At 25.8% G+C, this 15,584-nt stretch overlaps 1 protein-coding gene across 1 annotated transcript in view; it reads left to right on the top strand.

Moving 5' to 3' along the window:
* Positions 1–426: 426 nt before the first annotated feature.
* LOC142326261 (protein cueball-like) overlaps positions 427–15,584 on the top strand; it is a 39,821-nt gene continuing 24,663 nt past the window's right edge. The window contains exon 1 of the mRNA XM_075368583.1: positions 427–538. Coding sequence (XP_075224698.1) covers positions 478–538 — 61 coding nt within the window. The 5' untranslated portion in view covers positions 427–477. The remainder of the gene's footprint in view (positions 539–15,584) is intronic.

Genomic DNA, 15,584 nt, shown 5'->3' with positions numbered 1-15,584 from the left:
GATAAAAGAGGAGTTCCTGAATTAAAAACGGAACAGCATCTTACAAAAAAGGATGAAAATGTTGTACCTCAAAATAATAGTTCAGGACCAAAGTTTCCAAACACAAACTCTAGGTTTTGTGGTCCTAATAATGCAGGACCAAGATTTCCGAACCCAGTGCCCGGGCCAGGTTTTTCTAATGTTGAACAAGGTTGCCAAATAACATTGCTTGCCAAATTTTGGACTTAAATAATCCAGTGAGTAACATAAAAAATGATGAACAGGATGATGGCGGTGTGATAGAGGATTTAACATGGATGCCACTTCTTAATACACCTCCTCCTCTTAATGCACCACCACCATTAATTTCACAACCCCCTGTGTTTAGGCCAAGAGGTTCTGGTCCTAAATCATGGAGAGGTCCTAGAAGAGGGATGCCACCTCGGTTCAGACCTTCTGGCGGCGGTCCTCCTTCAGAAAATTTTCAACAGACACATAATGTGGGACCTAGACCTTTTTTTAGAGGAAACAATAATTGGAGACCACGCTTTAATAACTGGTAAGTCATTATTGTTAAAAAAAATTAAACAAAAATATATAGTTGTGTAAAATATCTTAACATTTTATTTTTAAATATTGTCATTCAAGTAGTAATGAAAATAGTTTTTAAAAAATAAACTAATTACTCGTATTCTGGATCAGTGAGTCATTCTATGTCATTTTTCTTTTATTTGAGAATAACAGCTTTTCTTTAATACTGTTAATACATAAATATGTATTTGAGAAATTATATAATTTTGTCATAAGTATGTTTGTGTACATTTAGTCAAATGAAAATTTTGTCCAATGAAACAATTGTAAAAAGAGTGTATTATCTAATTTTTTTTTTGTATTTGATTCTATGTTTGTATGTTTATTTGTTTTTTTGACAGCAGTTATATATTTTATAAACTTATAAAAAAGGATTTTACAATTTTTTTAAATGCAGATCTTATAAGTTGAAGCACTAGGAAAGTGAATAAAATAAAAAAGCTTAAAATTAATTTGCAATCTTGCAAAATTTGCTATTTATTATGAGTGTTATAATGTAAATTTTATAAGAAAATAATTCTTAAATTAAATTATGAGTATTAGTATTTAATTTATTATCTGTTAAATTTATTTATGTTCTTTTAAAACCATTTGTTTTTTTTTGTATTGATTTAGCCATTAGACAAATGGTGATTATTTTATTATTTACAACTTACTTTCATTCAGCATTTAAAAAAAATGTTAATTATGGTTATTTGTTTTAAATATGATACAACATTACTTTAATACCAAAGTGTAATTTTTTTTTGTACATCAAAGATCAGATGTATTTTTTAAATGGAGATATTTGATATCATTTTTATAACGAAAGAAAGTAGTTATACCTTTTTAAATAAACACATAGAATATATTATTTTTCCTTTACTAAATTAACAGACTCAATGATTAAAAAATAACTGAATTTGAATGGATTTTTCCTGTAGATTTACTATAATCAAGCAGCAAAAATGTTTTCAGTAAGGACATTTTGAATTAAAAATAAAATGAAAAAAAAGTTAAAAATTGATTTAAGTATATATCTTACTAGCCTCTTCACACGCCATATTCAGAAAATTGTCCTGTCAGTGATTTCAACTATCCATTTATTTTGTTTCAGTTCATAATTTCTAAAATTCTACAGCCATTTTTTAAAATACAGAAAAATGTGATTTCTTGATTCAAGGGGCCATAGGAAAAGCAATTAAAGATTTGTGCAAAATTATCATGCAAAAACATAATACTTTTGAAGCTCTCTGTATCTTTAATTGTGAATATTTTCTAGTAGTTTTTTTACCGCTTATGAATCAGTTGTGATCCCGTAATCAAGAAATTGGAAATGTAAAATTTGTTTTGAGTTTCAAGAAAATAATGAACCTAAAGTTTCCTTATTGAACAAATTAACTCCTCCTCATAACAGACATTATTTTGTCAAGTAGTCTTGACATTATTTTCATTTATAATATTTGGCTCATAGCTGTATTAAATTTACCCGTGAATTAATGCAGCATAATAATTTTTTCCAACAAAAACAAATTACAGCTTTTGATTTGCTGTATTTTTAATTTTGCATGCAATGCAAATAGATCATGAGAGGATACAACTGCATTGCTACATTCCAAAGGTTCACTATTGTTATAGTCAAATGTTATGTGTGTTTCTGATCCAAAAATTATTTAGAATGCTACTTTAAAATGGAAATTGTTTAAAAGAAAAAATGCTTCATGCATGATTGATGATTTTGTTTATAGTTTCAGTAAATTAATTAATGCAGTGAGTGTGTACATGCTAAAGAATGTTAATATTGTGAAATTTTACTTCACTCGTATCTTTTTAAGTTTGTAGTAAATTAAAAATCCATCATGAAAATAATTGCTTCTGACTAATGAAAATAATTTTTATTATAGAATTGTTTTGCTATTTTATTTAACCATATTGTTAATTTATTTTAAGTAGCATTGACTGCTGTGGTCATTAACTTTTAAATACTAACAGTTGCTCTCCTACCTAATGAGAATATTGACCTATTTTTTTTTTAATTTTGCCAATCTTTAGGAACAATTTTATAAAATTTTGTTTTACATTTTTAATTAATATCTTGTTAGTATAATTATGTGATGTTATTTCATTATGTATTCCATATGCAATGGAATCATTACATAGTAGGACATAAGTTGTTATTGCTTAATACATTCAACGCTAAAGGATGTTATGCAGAATCCGTTTATGGTGTATTGAATGACTGCAGGATATCATGGAATATAATAAATAACCTGAACAATATTTTTTGTTGTTTTTAACTCGACATCATCTTGGAACAAATTAAATAAAGCTATTCAGAAGTGTTTCTGTAGTTTCTGGCTGAACAAGTGTAAGTTTTATAGCATACTTTTAATTTTTTTTTGGTGTAGAAATCTTGTAGCTTTTTACTTTAAATGTTTCTGGCATTTTAAAGACAAAAATATCTTAAGCCTGAATTATCTATAACCTTTTTTTTTTCATTCAGTTAAATATTTATAAAGTTTGGTGTTAAGCTAGTACATCTGGTAATGTTTGTTGCCTGTACCTTAAATATCAGTATAACAAATTAGAGGATTCAGTCGCCTGTTTTATTCTAATCAGTATCAGGGATGAAAGGATTTTATCTTGTGTAATAGTTACTTAGACATTAGTTGAAATTGTAGAAAATTTAAAAGAAAAATACTGCAAATTTAACTGAATAAAAATTGTAACTTTATAGTTTTTTTTTTTTAAATAGAACTACTTTTATCATTAGATTAAAATACTCTTTTTTTAGATTTCAGCTAGTAATATTGTTTGATTGGGAGAAACAGAATGATTAAGAAAAGTGAAAAATTTAACAAATATAGTAAAGTTGTGTAATTGCTATTAATAACATTAGTTATAATGGTATGAAATGTTAAACTATGTGTTTAGATAAGTTGGATTTTGCAGTAGCTATTAATAATATTGTTCCATATTTTTAATATCTGAAAAACTGTGAAAGGTACGCTAGACATTACATCTAATCAAATTGTGCCCAATGTTTTAATTGCTTGTTTGGAATTGCATTAACATTTATAATTGCTACATCTTATTGATTCATGAATAAGATCATAAAAACGTCTGGATTTATCAGTTCTTTGTTAGTATTTTGGTAACTATGATGTGGGAATTATACTAACGTTTTAAGTGTAGTTTACTTTATCCCCATATACTATTTTCACTTTAATGTAAGTTTAATGTAACGTCATGTAAAAGTAAGAGATTGTCTCAGAATGTTTCCTTGAGTTTACTCTCCAAAGTTTATAAAATCACAATTCTGCCTTCCTCTTAACTATTTTACAGAGTTAAGTGAAGGTAGAACAATAGACAATCTTTTGTCTCTTGGAGTTGAAGGAGGAAATCGATTTGAGCAGAACAACATTCGGTAGTTATAGATTAAAACCTCTGTAGAACACATTAATTTGTATATAATGTTAGTTTTGTTGTGCAGCTTATGGCACTCATTCCTACAAGATCTTAATTAAATTGGAAGATTGGTATCAGATAATTATCAAATTTTATTAATGAAGAGTGACATAATCTTTTTTAATGTGCTAATCTTTGTTGTTTTTTTTTAAAGTTTTTATAATTGCATGTTTTGGTATAATATTTTTTAGTTATTTGAATTACAACTTTATTCTAATAGAAACTCTGAAGAAGGAAATCTCAACAGTTTTTTATTTATTTTTTAATCTGCTGCTGTCAAAAGATTTATGTACACACTCATTTTTAAATATTATGTATGTTCTAAGTATTACTGTATCATGCATCTAAGACTTTTGAAACAATGTTGTTTATTTAAATGTTGAATTATTTTATGTTAAATTTTTTAAACGATATAAAATTTTAGGTTTATTTTCAGCATTTTTTATATGAAAAAATCCATTTTCATTAGATGTTTTTGTATTGAAAAGAACAATTTTGGTGTACCCTGTTACTTTGATACCTATTATTTCAAAAATCTTTTTAATTAGCCAAAGAATTATTTTCGATTTAAAAAGTAATAATTTTTAAAATATACTATCATGGCAAAACTTTTTTTGATCCAAGGTGACAGGAATTTAAGGTGCATCTAAATTTTTCATCTACAAAACAAATGCAGTCTCTCGTGCATCGGTCACCGTAAACTTTCTAAAGAGTAGTTCATCAACTAGTTAATCTTCTTAAATATTTTTTTAAGTTCAAGCAAAATTTAATATTTCTCGCTCCTCGTGAATAATTTGCTTTCTTGAGTATCACAAACCATATTCTATTTATACATGAAAAATTTGCTATTTCTCAATGAAAAACAGTAGTGGGAGAATGTAACTAATGACATTTATCATGAAGGAAACCACTATACGGTACCACTTAGCAATCATTTCTACATCTTCATGTTGGAGCACTATTTAAATAAATTTCAGAGTTTTTTGAACAGACCTCCTATTGTACATCTTGGTGAATAGATTTGGAATTCAGAATTTAAAATTAAAAGGTTAAAACAATAACAGTGGATAACTTATGTATCTCAGCTGTAATTAAAATTTTATGACCTTTTACTTTATTATATTAGAAAAAACTATTTAAAAATAAATATTCTGTAAAAAAAAAGTTAAAGAACATAACTAATTTTAGCAATTGTTTTTTGATATTTGCTTGGACCTTACTTAACAGTTCAACCAATCTCTGATTAAAGTTAATATTACTTATGCCAGATTTATAGAAGTCTGTCTATTTCCTGCTGCCACAACCCTTTAAATAAGAAATTGCATTTAACTAGCATAGTATAATGTAATCTTAGTCTGTATATTGGATTTCTCTTTAACCCTTCTGAACATCCTTCCTAATTATGAGAAAAATTCTCATTAATTTTAGAAAAAAATTAAAGTAACATATGTAACTTTATTTCAAAAATATGGCATTGCCATCAAAACAAACATATGAAAATCATTTTGATGGTATTTGTTGTAAAGGAGTAATAATAGTATAAACTTATATATTCTGCTTAATCAATTTCTTTATTGGTGCTTTTTATTTTGGACAGAACATAGCTTGGTTTACACTTGGCAGAATGTGTATTTAGTTCCCTTATATTATGTGATGCAATACATCTATATTATGTAATATGTCACAGCAATATATTATATTATGTGACATTATCGAGTTTTATGTGAATTAAGTATGAGATTTTTTGTATTTTATGTGTTTATTATTAAATTATTTATTTATTGTAAATTTACTCAAAGTAATGTATGTCAAGAATAGTTTTCTTTTTTTATTAAGTTATGTTATAAATAAATGTAAAAGTACTGGCATATGGGTAATTTTAATAAACATTGAGCTAAGTTATTGTTATTAATTATTTAAAAGATTTTTTTTTGTTGTCATTGTCTCAAAATTTGTCATTTATTAACTGCAAACTCATAATTTTACAAGCCTAAGATTATTTTGAATATTAGTTTATAGATTCCGCAAATTTCAACACTATTAACTAAGTTTTTTAGGAATGTCTCTATTTTATTTTATTTTTCAATGTAATTCACTTATTTTTAATAAAGTTTCTCTTTTAAGTGAACTGTTCTTTATTAGTTTTTAATTGTTTCATTAAAGAATTCGCTTAAGTGATTTATTTTGTTTAATTTCTACATATGTTGTAACACTTAAATGTTGAAATGATTAACTGGAGTAATGCTGTGTTCTGTACATATGATTTACTTGTGAGTTTAAATTTTGTTTGAATTAAAGTAGCTGTTTAGTTGATCTCATATTTAGTAACTCTCAGAAATCTTGTGTGTTATCTTTGGTCAAAATAGAAAGCATTTCAGTGATTGTAATTTCTATTTACTCTTGTGCATTGTAGACTGAGAAAGGTAAGGGGTTTTTTCAGAATGTGAATTCACCTTAAAGAATTGAACTATGGATAAACATATTTATCAATTATAACAACAATCCTTAATAACAAAATTAAACATTAGTTACAATTTTATGAATTAAATAAAACAACACAAAAGTTTGGCATTACTGTGCCATGGAAAAATTCATGGATTTTTTTTCCACATCATAACAGTATAGATAAACAATGTTGATGTAAATAGCTAGTCATTACTCTGATATACTTTAATTACAGTATCATCTAATGAGCATGAAGTTGTGTTATTGAGGGTCGTATATTAGAAAGCACTATTACCATTTCTATAATAAAGTAACCGATTAAAGATTTCTTAATGAAAGTTTTCACTTTATCTCAGTACATCTTATGCCATTTTTTCATCTAGTCATCTTGAAAATTTTGGAACCTTCTATAATGGTAACAAATTTTTTTATACTCACCGAATTTCTTCAACACTGTCCATTCTGAAGCTAGTGAGTGGTTCCTGCAGCTATTCATTTATTTTGAAGCACTCCTAATCAATTGTTCAGTTTGATGAAAATGTGAAAATCACTTATGAAGGGTCATGTCCAAGTCTTAGATGAGCAATCAAAAATATCCCATTTTAAATAATCAAGTTGTCTTTTTGTTTCTGAGGGGTGGTGGTTCATCTTAGAGGATCTTGCTAATGTATGACAAGTAGTCCTTTTTTGCATTTCTTAATATCTCTCTGCTATTGCTTTAGTACCTCACATACACATCTAAGCATCCTAAAAAAATGTAGACTGAGTCAAGAGCTTCTGCTGAAACTTCTTAAGTTAGAATGGTAAATAAGGTGATACCATTTCTTTGACTAACGTGTACTGCTTTCTTTCTAACGTAAGAAAAGTGATGTTGTTCACCTGTCATGATGTCCTTAAAATATTCATCTCCTTCCTTTCTGAATTAGTCAAAAAATAACAGTGCAGCGTCTGTATTTTTTACTACATTGATCAATAGCATTGCATTTTAGTACCTCGCATAGATTTTAATTTATTTGAAATAAACAGGACAGTTTCATGGGTTACGGTGGGAAAACATGTGGAAATTTTTTATGTCATCAAGAGTTTGATGTAAGTCCTTTATTACATATATTGATTACATAAGCTTCTAAAATAATGAAACTTGTACAGAATATGAGAAATACAGTGTTGAGATTGGTTGTCCTTGAATTAACCAGGATCACGATTACAGTTCACGAACGGGTATTACTTTCCACATATTCTTTGTGCACATTGACTGTTCACCATGTATATTAACACGTGTAATATCTTGAATGTCAATATCTTGAAGCTTAACTCCTTAACTAAGCTAGTCAATGTTTTTTTCTCACCGGTTTGATAAATCTTTAGTAGATAAATTGTGTTTTAACAAAACTTAATAAGTTTAAACTTTATAGGAAAAAGTATCGGCATTACAGATTGATCTTTCCACGTTCATAATTAATCTTTTAACTAGTTGTTTTTTCAAGTTACAAAAATAATTTGAGTTTTTTATAGAAGAAAGAAAGTAGCAATATTTGTTTTACATTTTTAAAAAAGATCTCTGGTTTTTTTTAATCATATATTTTTAAAAAAATTTGTACATTCTATGTAAAAAAATTGTTCATTTTCAACCAAAATGTTCAACCTTAAAATGCCAAATTAAAGAAAAAACTTATATTTATTTCATATAGAGTAAGAGAATAATAAAATCTATATTTTCAAGTACAAATGATAGTTATAAAATAATTTTCAAATAAAATAATATGAACATTTTTATCATTATTAATTTTACTTATAATTAATATTTAGTTCCCATTTTTATCGGTTATTATTCGAAATAATGTTTGGAGACTACTTACAATATCTAAAATTAAGGTTCTCTTTTTATACTTTAAATATTTTTTTAGGAATTTACTAAAAGATATATTTTGATTGCTACTTAAAAACAAACAAAATTGACCTTGAAAAATTTAACAATAAAATATTTATTTTCTTTATTTTGTTTTACTTTTTCTCCTCAAAACAACTTAAATCAGCATATAATCATTATAAAGTCCATAAAGTAATATTTAACTATTTATTTAAGCAATAAAGCGAATTCTTAGTTATAGAATTTAAAAACTATAAAAAGAATGTCAGATTTTATTGAGGGAAAACATTAAAAATTAGTATAAAATTAAATTTTTAAAATCTTTTTAATTATGATGGAATGGCGTTTTTCAACAGTTATTTATAGATAAGGCATATTAGATCTGGAGGGTCGAAATAGGAGAAAACTTTTCCCACGCATGAGACCATGTGGAAAAGGCTTGTAAAAGTAAGTATTTGGATTAACGTATGAAACTTTATAAAAATAACTTGGTGCTATTTTTTTTTTATTAACAAATTTTAAAAAAATTATTTTTTTCAGTTTTCTTTTGTTTTTTTTAATATGTAAATTATTTATTAGAACAACAAAATGCCACTAACACCATAAAAAAGCTGAGGAAATTCTACACAGTTTTAATAGTGAGCACTTTTTTCTATGATCACTAGATTTGGCAGTATTTAATAAACAGATGGCCACTCACTAAGTAGGTGCACGACTGCTGCAGCAGTATATACTTACGAGTTGCATGTGCCATAAACAGATGCCCATAACTTGTGATTTATTAAAGATATTTGAGAAATTTAAAATGGTATATAAGTACCAAGACAATTTGGTATACAAGTACTAAAGAATCATATACTTGAAGAATCATATTGAATGTTTGAATTCTCGGTTTTATTGTTTAAGTGTTAAATTTTGCAATTTGTTAATATTAATATAAGCCGTGTAATCATAAACAGATTTCAAAAACTAAGAATTCATGTTTGTAATGTCTTTTCAAGGCCATTATCTATGAATTCTGTAAGGAATATATCTAAAGGTTATTTATTATTTTTTTCAAATTATTTTAGTTGTATCTTATACAAAAAATGCTTTTTCGCATCCTCTCCAATTAGAAAAAGCAATCCCTATTTATTGTAATCTTTTAGATTTAAAATTGATTTAGGAGTTATGAGTTAGGTAAAACACATACTTTCAGATGGTGGAATCGGTTTTAATAAAACTTTAATTTTTCTGTGAGTTTTATTAGCAAAAAGTTAAAATAATCTCCAAAAAGATGAAAATATTGCTGTAAAGAAATTGTAAAAAGATAATGAAAATAGATTTTTATTTTAATCTTTGTAAAGTTGTAGATAAACATATGTTCTATTAATGTGTAACTTACAATAGTGACTTATTAGTTTTTTTAAAATTTGTTTTGAAGTACAGGGCTTTAATCAATAAATTGAAAAATTTAACTCTTAAAGAAGAAAATCAGGAATTCAAATGTTTTAAATACTTTCAAAATATGATTAATTAATTTTGTTTAGTCTTAGAGAGTTATACATGCCATTTTGAATTTCTCAAATAAATCACAAGTTACAGGCACTTGTTTATAGCATGTGCGACTTATGGCATGTATACTGCTGCAGCAGTTGCACCTACTTAGTAAGCGGCTTTTTGAGTGATAAATACTGCTTAAAAAAGGGCTCACTAGTAATATTGTGTAGAAATTTCTCAGCTTTCCAATGGTGCCAGCGGCGTTTCGCTATTTTAATAAATACCATATATTAAAGAAAAACTGAAAAACACTATTTTTTTACAATAATTTGTTAATAAAAAAAAAATAGCAACAAGATATTTTTATAAAAGAGTCTTATGTATCCACACATGAGACCCTTTAGGGACTCTTTCCACTTGGTCTAATACATGGGAAAATATTTTCTCTAATTTTGTCCCTCCAGATCTAATGTGCCTCACCTTGTCTATTAGTAAAATTAATTTCAAAATTATTTTTTTTTGTTAATGTTTATTTAATATAATATATATTGCTGAAATTTATTGGTTTATATTTAATATTGATTTATTTATAGTCATAATTTTTTTTTCTGTATAGATTATTGATATAGTATTATTCTTAAAAATAATATTGTACAATTAAAGTTTATTTGTTTTCTTAATATTTGGAGCACAACCACATTACTATACAAAATTAGATTGTATATATATATATATATATTAATTTTTTAAAACTACTGCTTGTTAACTTAATTTGTTAATTAAATATGTTAATACTCTCTTTAGCATAACGGGAAGAACATGTTTTCAGAATATTAATCCAGCCTTGTTCCCTTTATCTAGTTTTTTTTTTTAATAATAGAACCATCAAATAATTAAAAGTCTTTATCAATGTACATTTTGTATTATTAATCAACAAGATATAATACTACTAAACAGAGTTTTTAAAATCTGGATGCAGGAAAAGTTATCGAAGATGGAGTACTTATGCAAAACACATTCTTCCTGGAAAAAAAAGGTAAAACTACATTTACTGTTTCCTACTTTAGGTGACATTCATTATATATTAACAAATAAAATAAATATTTGTATATCAAAAAAATACAATAATTACTTGATAAAAAGTCAAAATCTTGTAGAAGTTTTTTTAATAATGAGATAATGAGAATTGTTAAGACTATGTAGATCCTTACTTTCTAAAATATTATTAGAAAAGCTTCAGTTCAAGTTAATTGGGATTGTGCTGTACAATTTTCGTGCAAGTTTTATTTCTTTTTTTTATAGTTTAGTTATCTATATTTTTTAATCTGTTACATTATCACTCTAAAAAGGTTTTTGTAAATACATTTTATTTTGTTATGGTGAAAATTTAATATATTTTAGATTTATCATTCTATAGAAAGGATTTTTGTGTTTAAATATAGTCTCATTAGATATTTGTTAATTTTCCAAATGCATTCATTAACTTTATCATCTAAATGTGTTATTATTGTATTTAAAAATAAAAAAAAGATAATGTCAAATTTATTGTTATAACTGCTTATTTCTTTTTAAAAAAATATATATATATTTATATGCATGAATATATTTATTACTTGAAAATGATGCTGGCTTTGAAACTATAAGGTTAATTTTTATTTCATGTGAAGTTAATATAAATAATTTATTAATTAGCTTCTAATATAAACTGTGAGTAGATTAGAAATTAATAAAATAAAAATATTCGGTTGTGTAGATAGAAAACCAGTATTTTGTTAAAAAAGTATTCCTGAATTGTAAAATGGTAGTATATGAAAATAAACAACTTTTTTTGTTTTGAATTCCTAAAATTCCAGATCATCCAGAATCATTTTTGTTCTTATTAGAGTAAAAAAAAAATTAATAATCAATTTTTTGGTGACAGATGGAAGGTCTCAGATATTTAGGACATTCATTCACTTAAAAATATCCATTATTTAAATTTTATTTTATTATTTAAACTTTATTTTATAATTAATTGTATTTCAGTTAAAAATGATAAGTAATTTATAAACATTTATACTTAATTTGGTTGCTTTTTAGGTTAGATTTAATTGTTTATGTTGCAATTACTTACTGCATAACATAACTTTAAAATTTTTACATGGACATGACACTTGTACAACATTGCTTATTCTGCTATTAAACTCATCCCCCCCCCCCCCCCCGTGTAATCTGCATTGTGACAAATATAAGCTTGTCACAATGTAGATTATTTTTAGTATTAAAAATAGAGGTAGACCAAAAATTGCATCCCAGTATTACAACTTACAACCCTTTGAAAAATATAGACCCATAATTTCTTACTAAATCTTTGGTATTGCGTTATGCATTGTTTTTGAGTTACAAGATGATATGATGTTTATAGTATATGCATTTTCTTACTCATCCGCTGTTGGTAATATATGAATTTATTTTTTTAATAGAAGTTGTAAAGATTATTTTTGTTTTTTCTTCAAATTTTTTTGATAATTATTAAAATTTATTCATATTTCATTACAATAATAGTAATATCAGTAATGTTTAATTACTATTAATAAATTATGTATAAAAATCTTTATTCTTAGGTTTAATACCTTTTTCCCCAAATTCCTAAACTTTTTTCATAATTATTTATATAATTAAATAATCATTTAATCTAATATTATTTTGCTAGCACAAACATTTCAAAGAAATTAATTTCACTCAAGTTACATCATTAAATTAAAATAATAATGAAGTAATTAAAATATATATATATATATATATTATATATATATATATTTAATTAATTACTTATTTTCCTAATGTGTATGTTGAAATCTGTTAAGCTAGTGAACAATAAGCAATCCTCCCCCTGGCCCAATGAGATAAAGACATGTAAGTGAGGTGTAGTCTTATACAGACTCAGGTCATCCATTCTTGAAACGTGTGGTTAATTCAACCCCGACTCCAAAGTACACTGGTTTCTGCTATCTGATATTCTAATCTGTATAAAGCAACTAACTTTTACTGGAATTTGAACCTCAGAACTTTCACCTAAGAAAATCAGCTGTTAAACAACTAATTTGTTATAAGTTTGATTTACTTTATATATATATTTGTACTTGAAACAATTAATTAGAATTAGCATTTACAAAAACATTTAAATCAGCTGATTTTGAAAACTGAAATTTCATTGCCATTTATATGAGACATTAATGAAAACATCTGATACAGCTATTTCAGGAACAGTGAAACCTGATTAATGCTAGAATAAGAGTGGTATTAGAATGACTAGGGATGCCTTTGACTGTATAAGGTAATTTTGATAATAGAGGTTAAAGATATTGTATTGAATAATTACTTGCTCAGTTCAGAACAAAAGATTAGTTGCTTTCTTTGCTGTTCATTACATTATTTTTTTATCTGTATAGAACTACATTAATTAATATGACTAATTATTTTACTGGAGGGTAAGAAACAAACCATGTACTGAAGGAGTTTAGAAATTTTATCTACTGTTTTTATTTTTACTCGTTCCACATTCAAGGTGTCATATTTTCACGGCCTTCTTGGTTTTTATAAACAAAAATTTATCAATATTGCCAGTTTCCACAGAATAACTTAAATCTAAAAAAGTTCACTTTGCATTATATGTGTTTCAGTATCACTTAATCTATTATCTTTTATGTACACTTTATACATTGTTAATTAGAATATTTCTAGCATTACAAATATTAAAGAAAAGTATTATGAATTTGCATTACTTAATTGGCTTCCAATCTTTTTTCTTCTATAACCATGTTTTTGACAATTATTTCTTACATTATAATCATTCTATTCTTTTCAAAAGTATAACTTGTATTCGTATGAAATTATTTATAAAAAAAAATCCTTTTTTTTCATTGGTAAAAAATCTTTTTTAATTAACTGAATTTATGTGATTCAGTGTAGTCTCTAGTACAATTTATTTGTCACCATTCATGTTGCTTCCCTTTTCCTTTAATAAAAATGTTATTGTGTTCATAAATTTATTGAAATGAGCTTAAATAATGTCTTTATAAAATAGATATTGAAGGACTGCATGATTACAGTTTTCTAACTGCTTGCAAAAGTCATCCTTGTTTTTATAGTTAACTATTTTTTTATTAGTAATATCCACATTTAAAATATTTATCTTTAGTATTACTTTTTTATATTACGCTTTCACATGTTATTTACTTTATTTTCTTCTTATGCATCTTCCTTGGTCATTAGCGATTCTAATTTCTCCCATAATATTTTTGTCACTGGTAAAAAAAAGAAAATTTCTTCTAGCATAATTTAACTTTATTTAAGAATGATTTTGTTAAATATTGCGCATCAAATCAGTACATACAGTATTAATTGGTATATCCTTGCTAAAGAGTGAATTTTTCAAGATGCTACTCTTGTAGATTCTACTTGTTTAATGAAAGAGAAAAATTAACTGACAGAAGTATGATAATATAAATTTCACCAGGCTGCAGGTGACCATTTTGCACAAATCAACTCCTCAGAGCATTCAATTTAAGAATTTAAAAGTGTAGATGCACTATACTATTAGAAAATTATTTTATTTTTGTTACAGATTATTCAACTATAATTTACGTTATATATAATATAAACTGCTTACTAATATATTATTTATTTTCCTCAAACGCTGTCAGCTATTCTGCAATCTTCAGGAGGGATGATTTATATTTAAGATATATAAAAGTTTAAAACTCACATATTTAAGTATACATAACAGTTGATCATCATTTTGTAAAAGTTGAAGTCTTAAGTTGAAATAAATACGTCCGTATTGTAATAGTATCACAATTGTTATACTACAAGATAACAATTGTGATACTATTACAATACAGACGTACTTACTTCAACTTAAGACTTTTAGAAAATTACAATCAATTATTATGTACATTTAAAATGTGAGTTTTAAAATTTTATGTATTTCAATTATAAATTATAATCCCTTCTGAAGATACCAGGGTAGCCGAAAGAGCTTGAGGGAAACAAGTAATATATTGGTAAGCAGTTTATATTATATATAATTGTACTTTACCAACGTTGCCATGTTAGAAAAACTTAATTTATGTTTCATATAATGTGAATAATTCTTTTAAATGATTGTGAAACATTTGGTAAATAATATACATCACCAATAGTTATACGCCTTTAGCAGAATGAAAAAAAAAAAAACTTCCCGAGGAATACCTTCCTCTAATCGTGGTGTTATGGCATGCTTTTATTTTGTTGGGATCTTTTCTATAAACTTGATGTTTATACACTGGTTCTAGTGGCATAGATTTTAATTCTGTTTCATCTAAATGTAAAATTATATTACTGGATGGAACTAACCTGATTTATCTATATCAAATAGCAGTGAATCAATCCTTCTCATGTGGTAAACTTCTTGTCTATAAATTGAAATTATCTGAACCAGTCATAAGTAAAAAAAATGTCAAGGTTGGATGTACTTTTATTAAGGTAGTTAGAATAGTCTAAAGCTAATCTGACTAAATTTATAGCCACTGATTTTGTTGGTGTGTTTAACAATGATCTAAATCAGTGGTTCCCAAACCTTTCCGAGTTGCAGCGCCCTTTTTCAATTAAAATTTTTCCATGGTGCCCTACCGTAAGTAAAATCATGACTACTTGTAAGTAAGAGATAAAAATAAATAAAACTTTTATATCTTCATTATTTTTTTTTACTTTATTAACATTAAATTAATGATTATAAATGTCTTGGTTCAAT

This window comes from Lycorma delicatula, chromosome 6 (genome assembly GCF_047948215.1).
Source record: "Lycorma delicatula isolate Av1 chromosome 6, ASM4794821v1, whole genome shotgun sequence".
NCBI classification, from domain to species: Eukaryota; Metazoa; Arthropoda; class Insecta; order Hemiptera; family Fulgoridae; genus Lycorma; species Lycorma delicatula.
The sequence above is the reverse complement of the archived record's forward strand: the minus strand, read 5'-3'. Positions and strand labels throughout refer to the sequence as shown.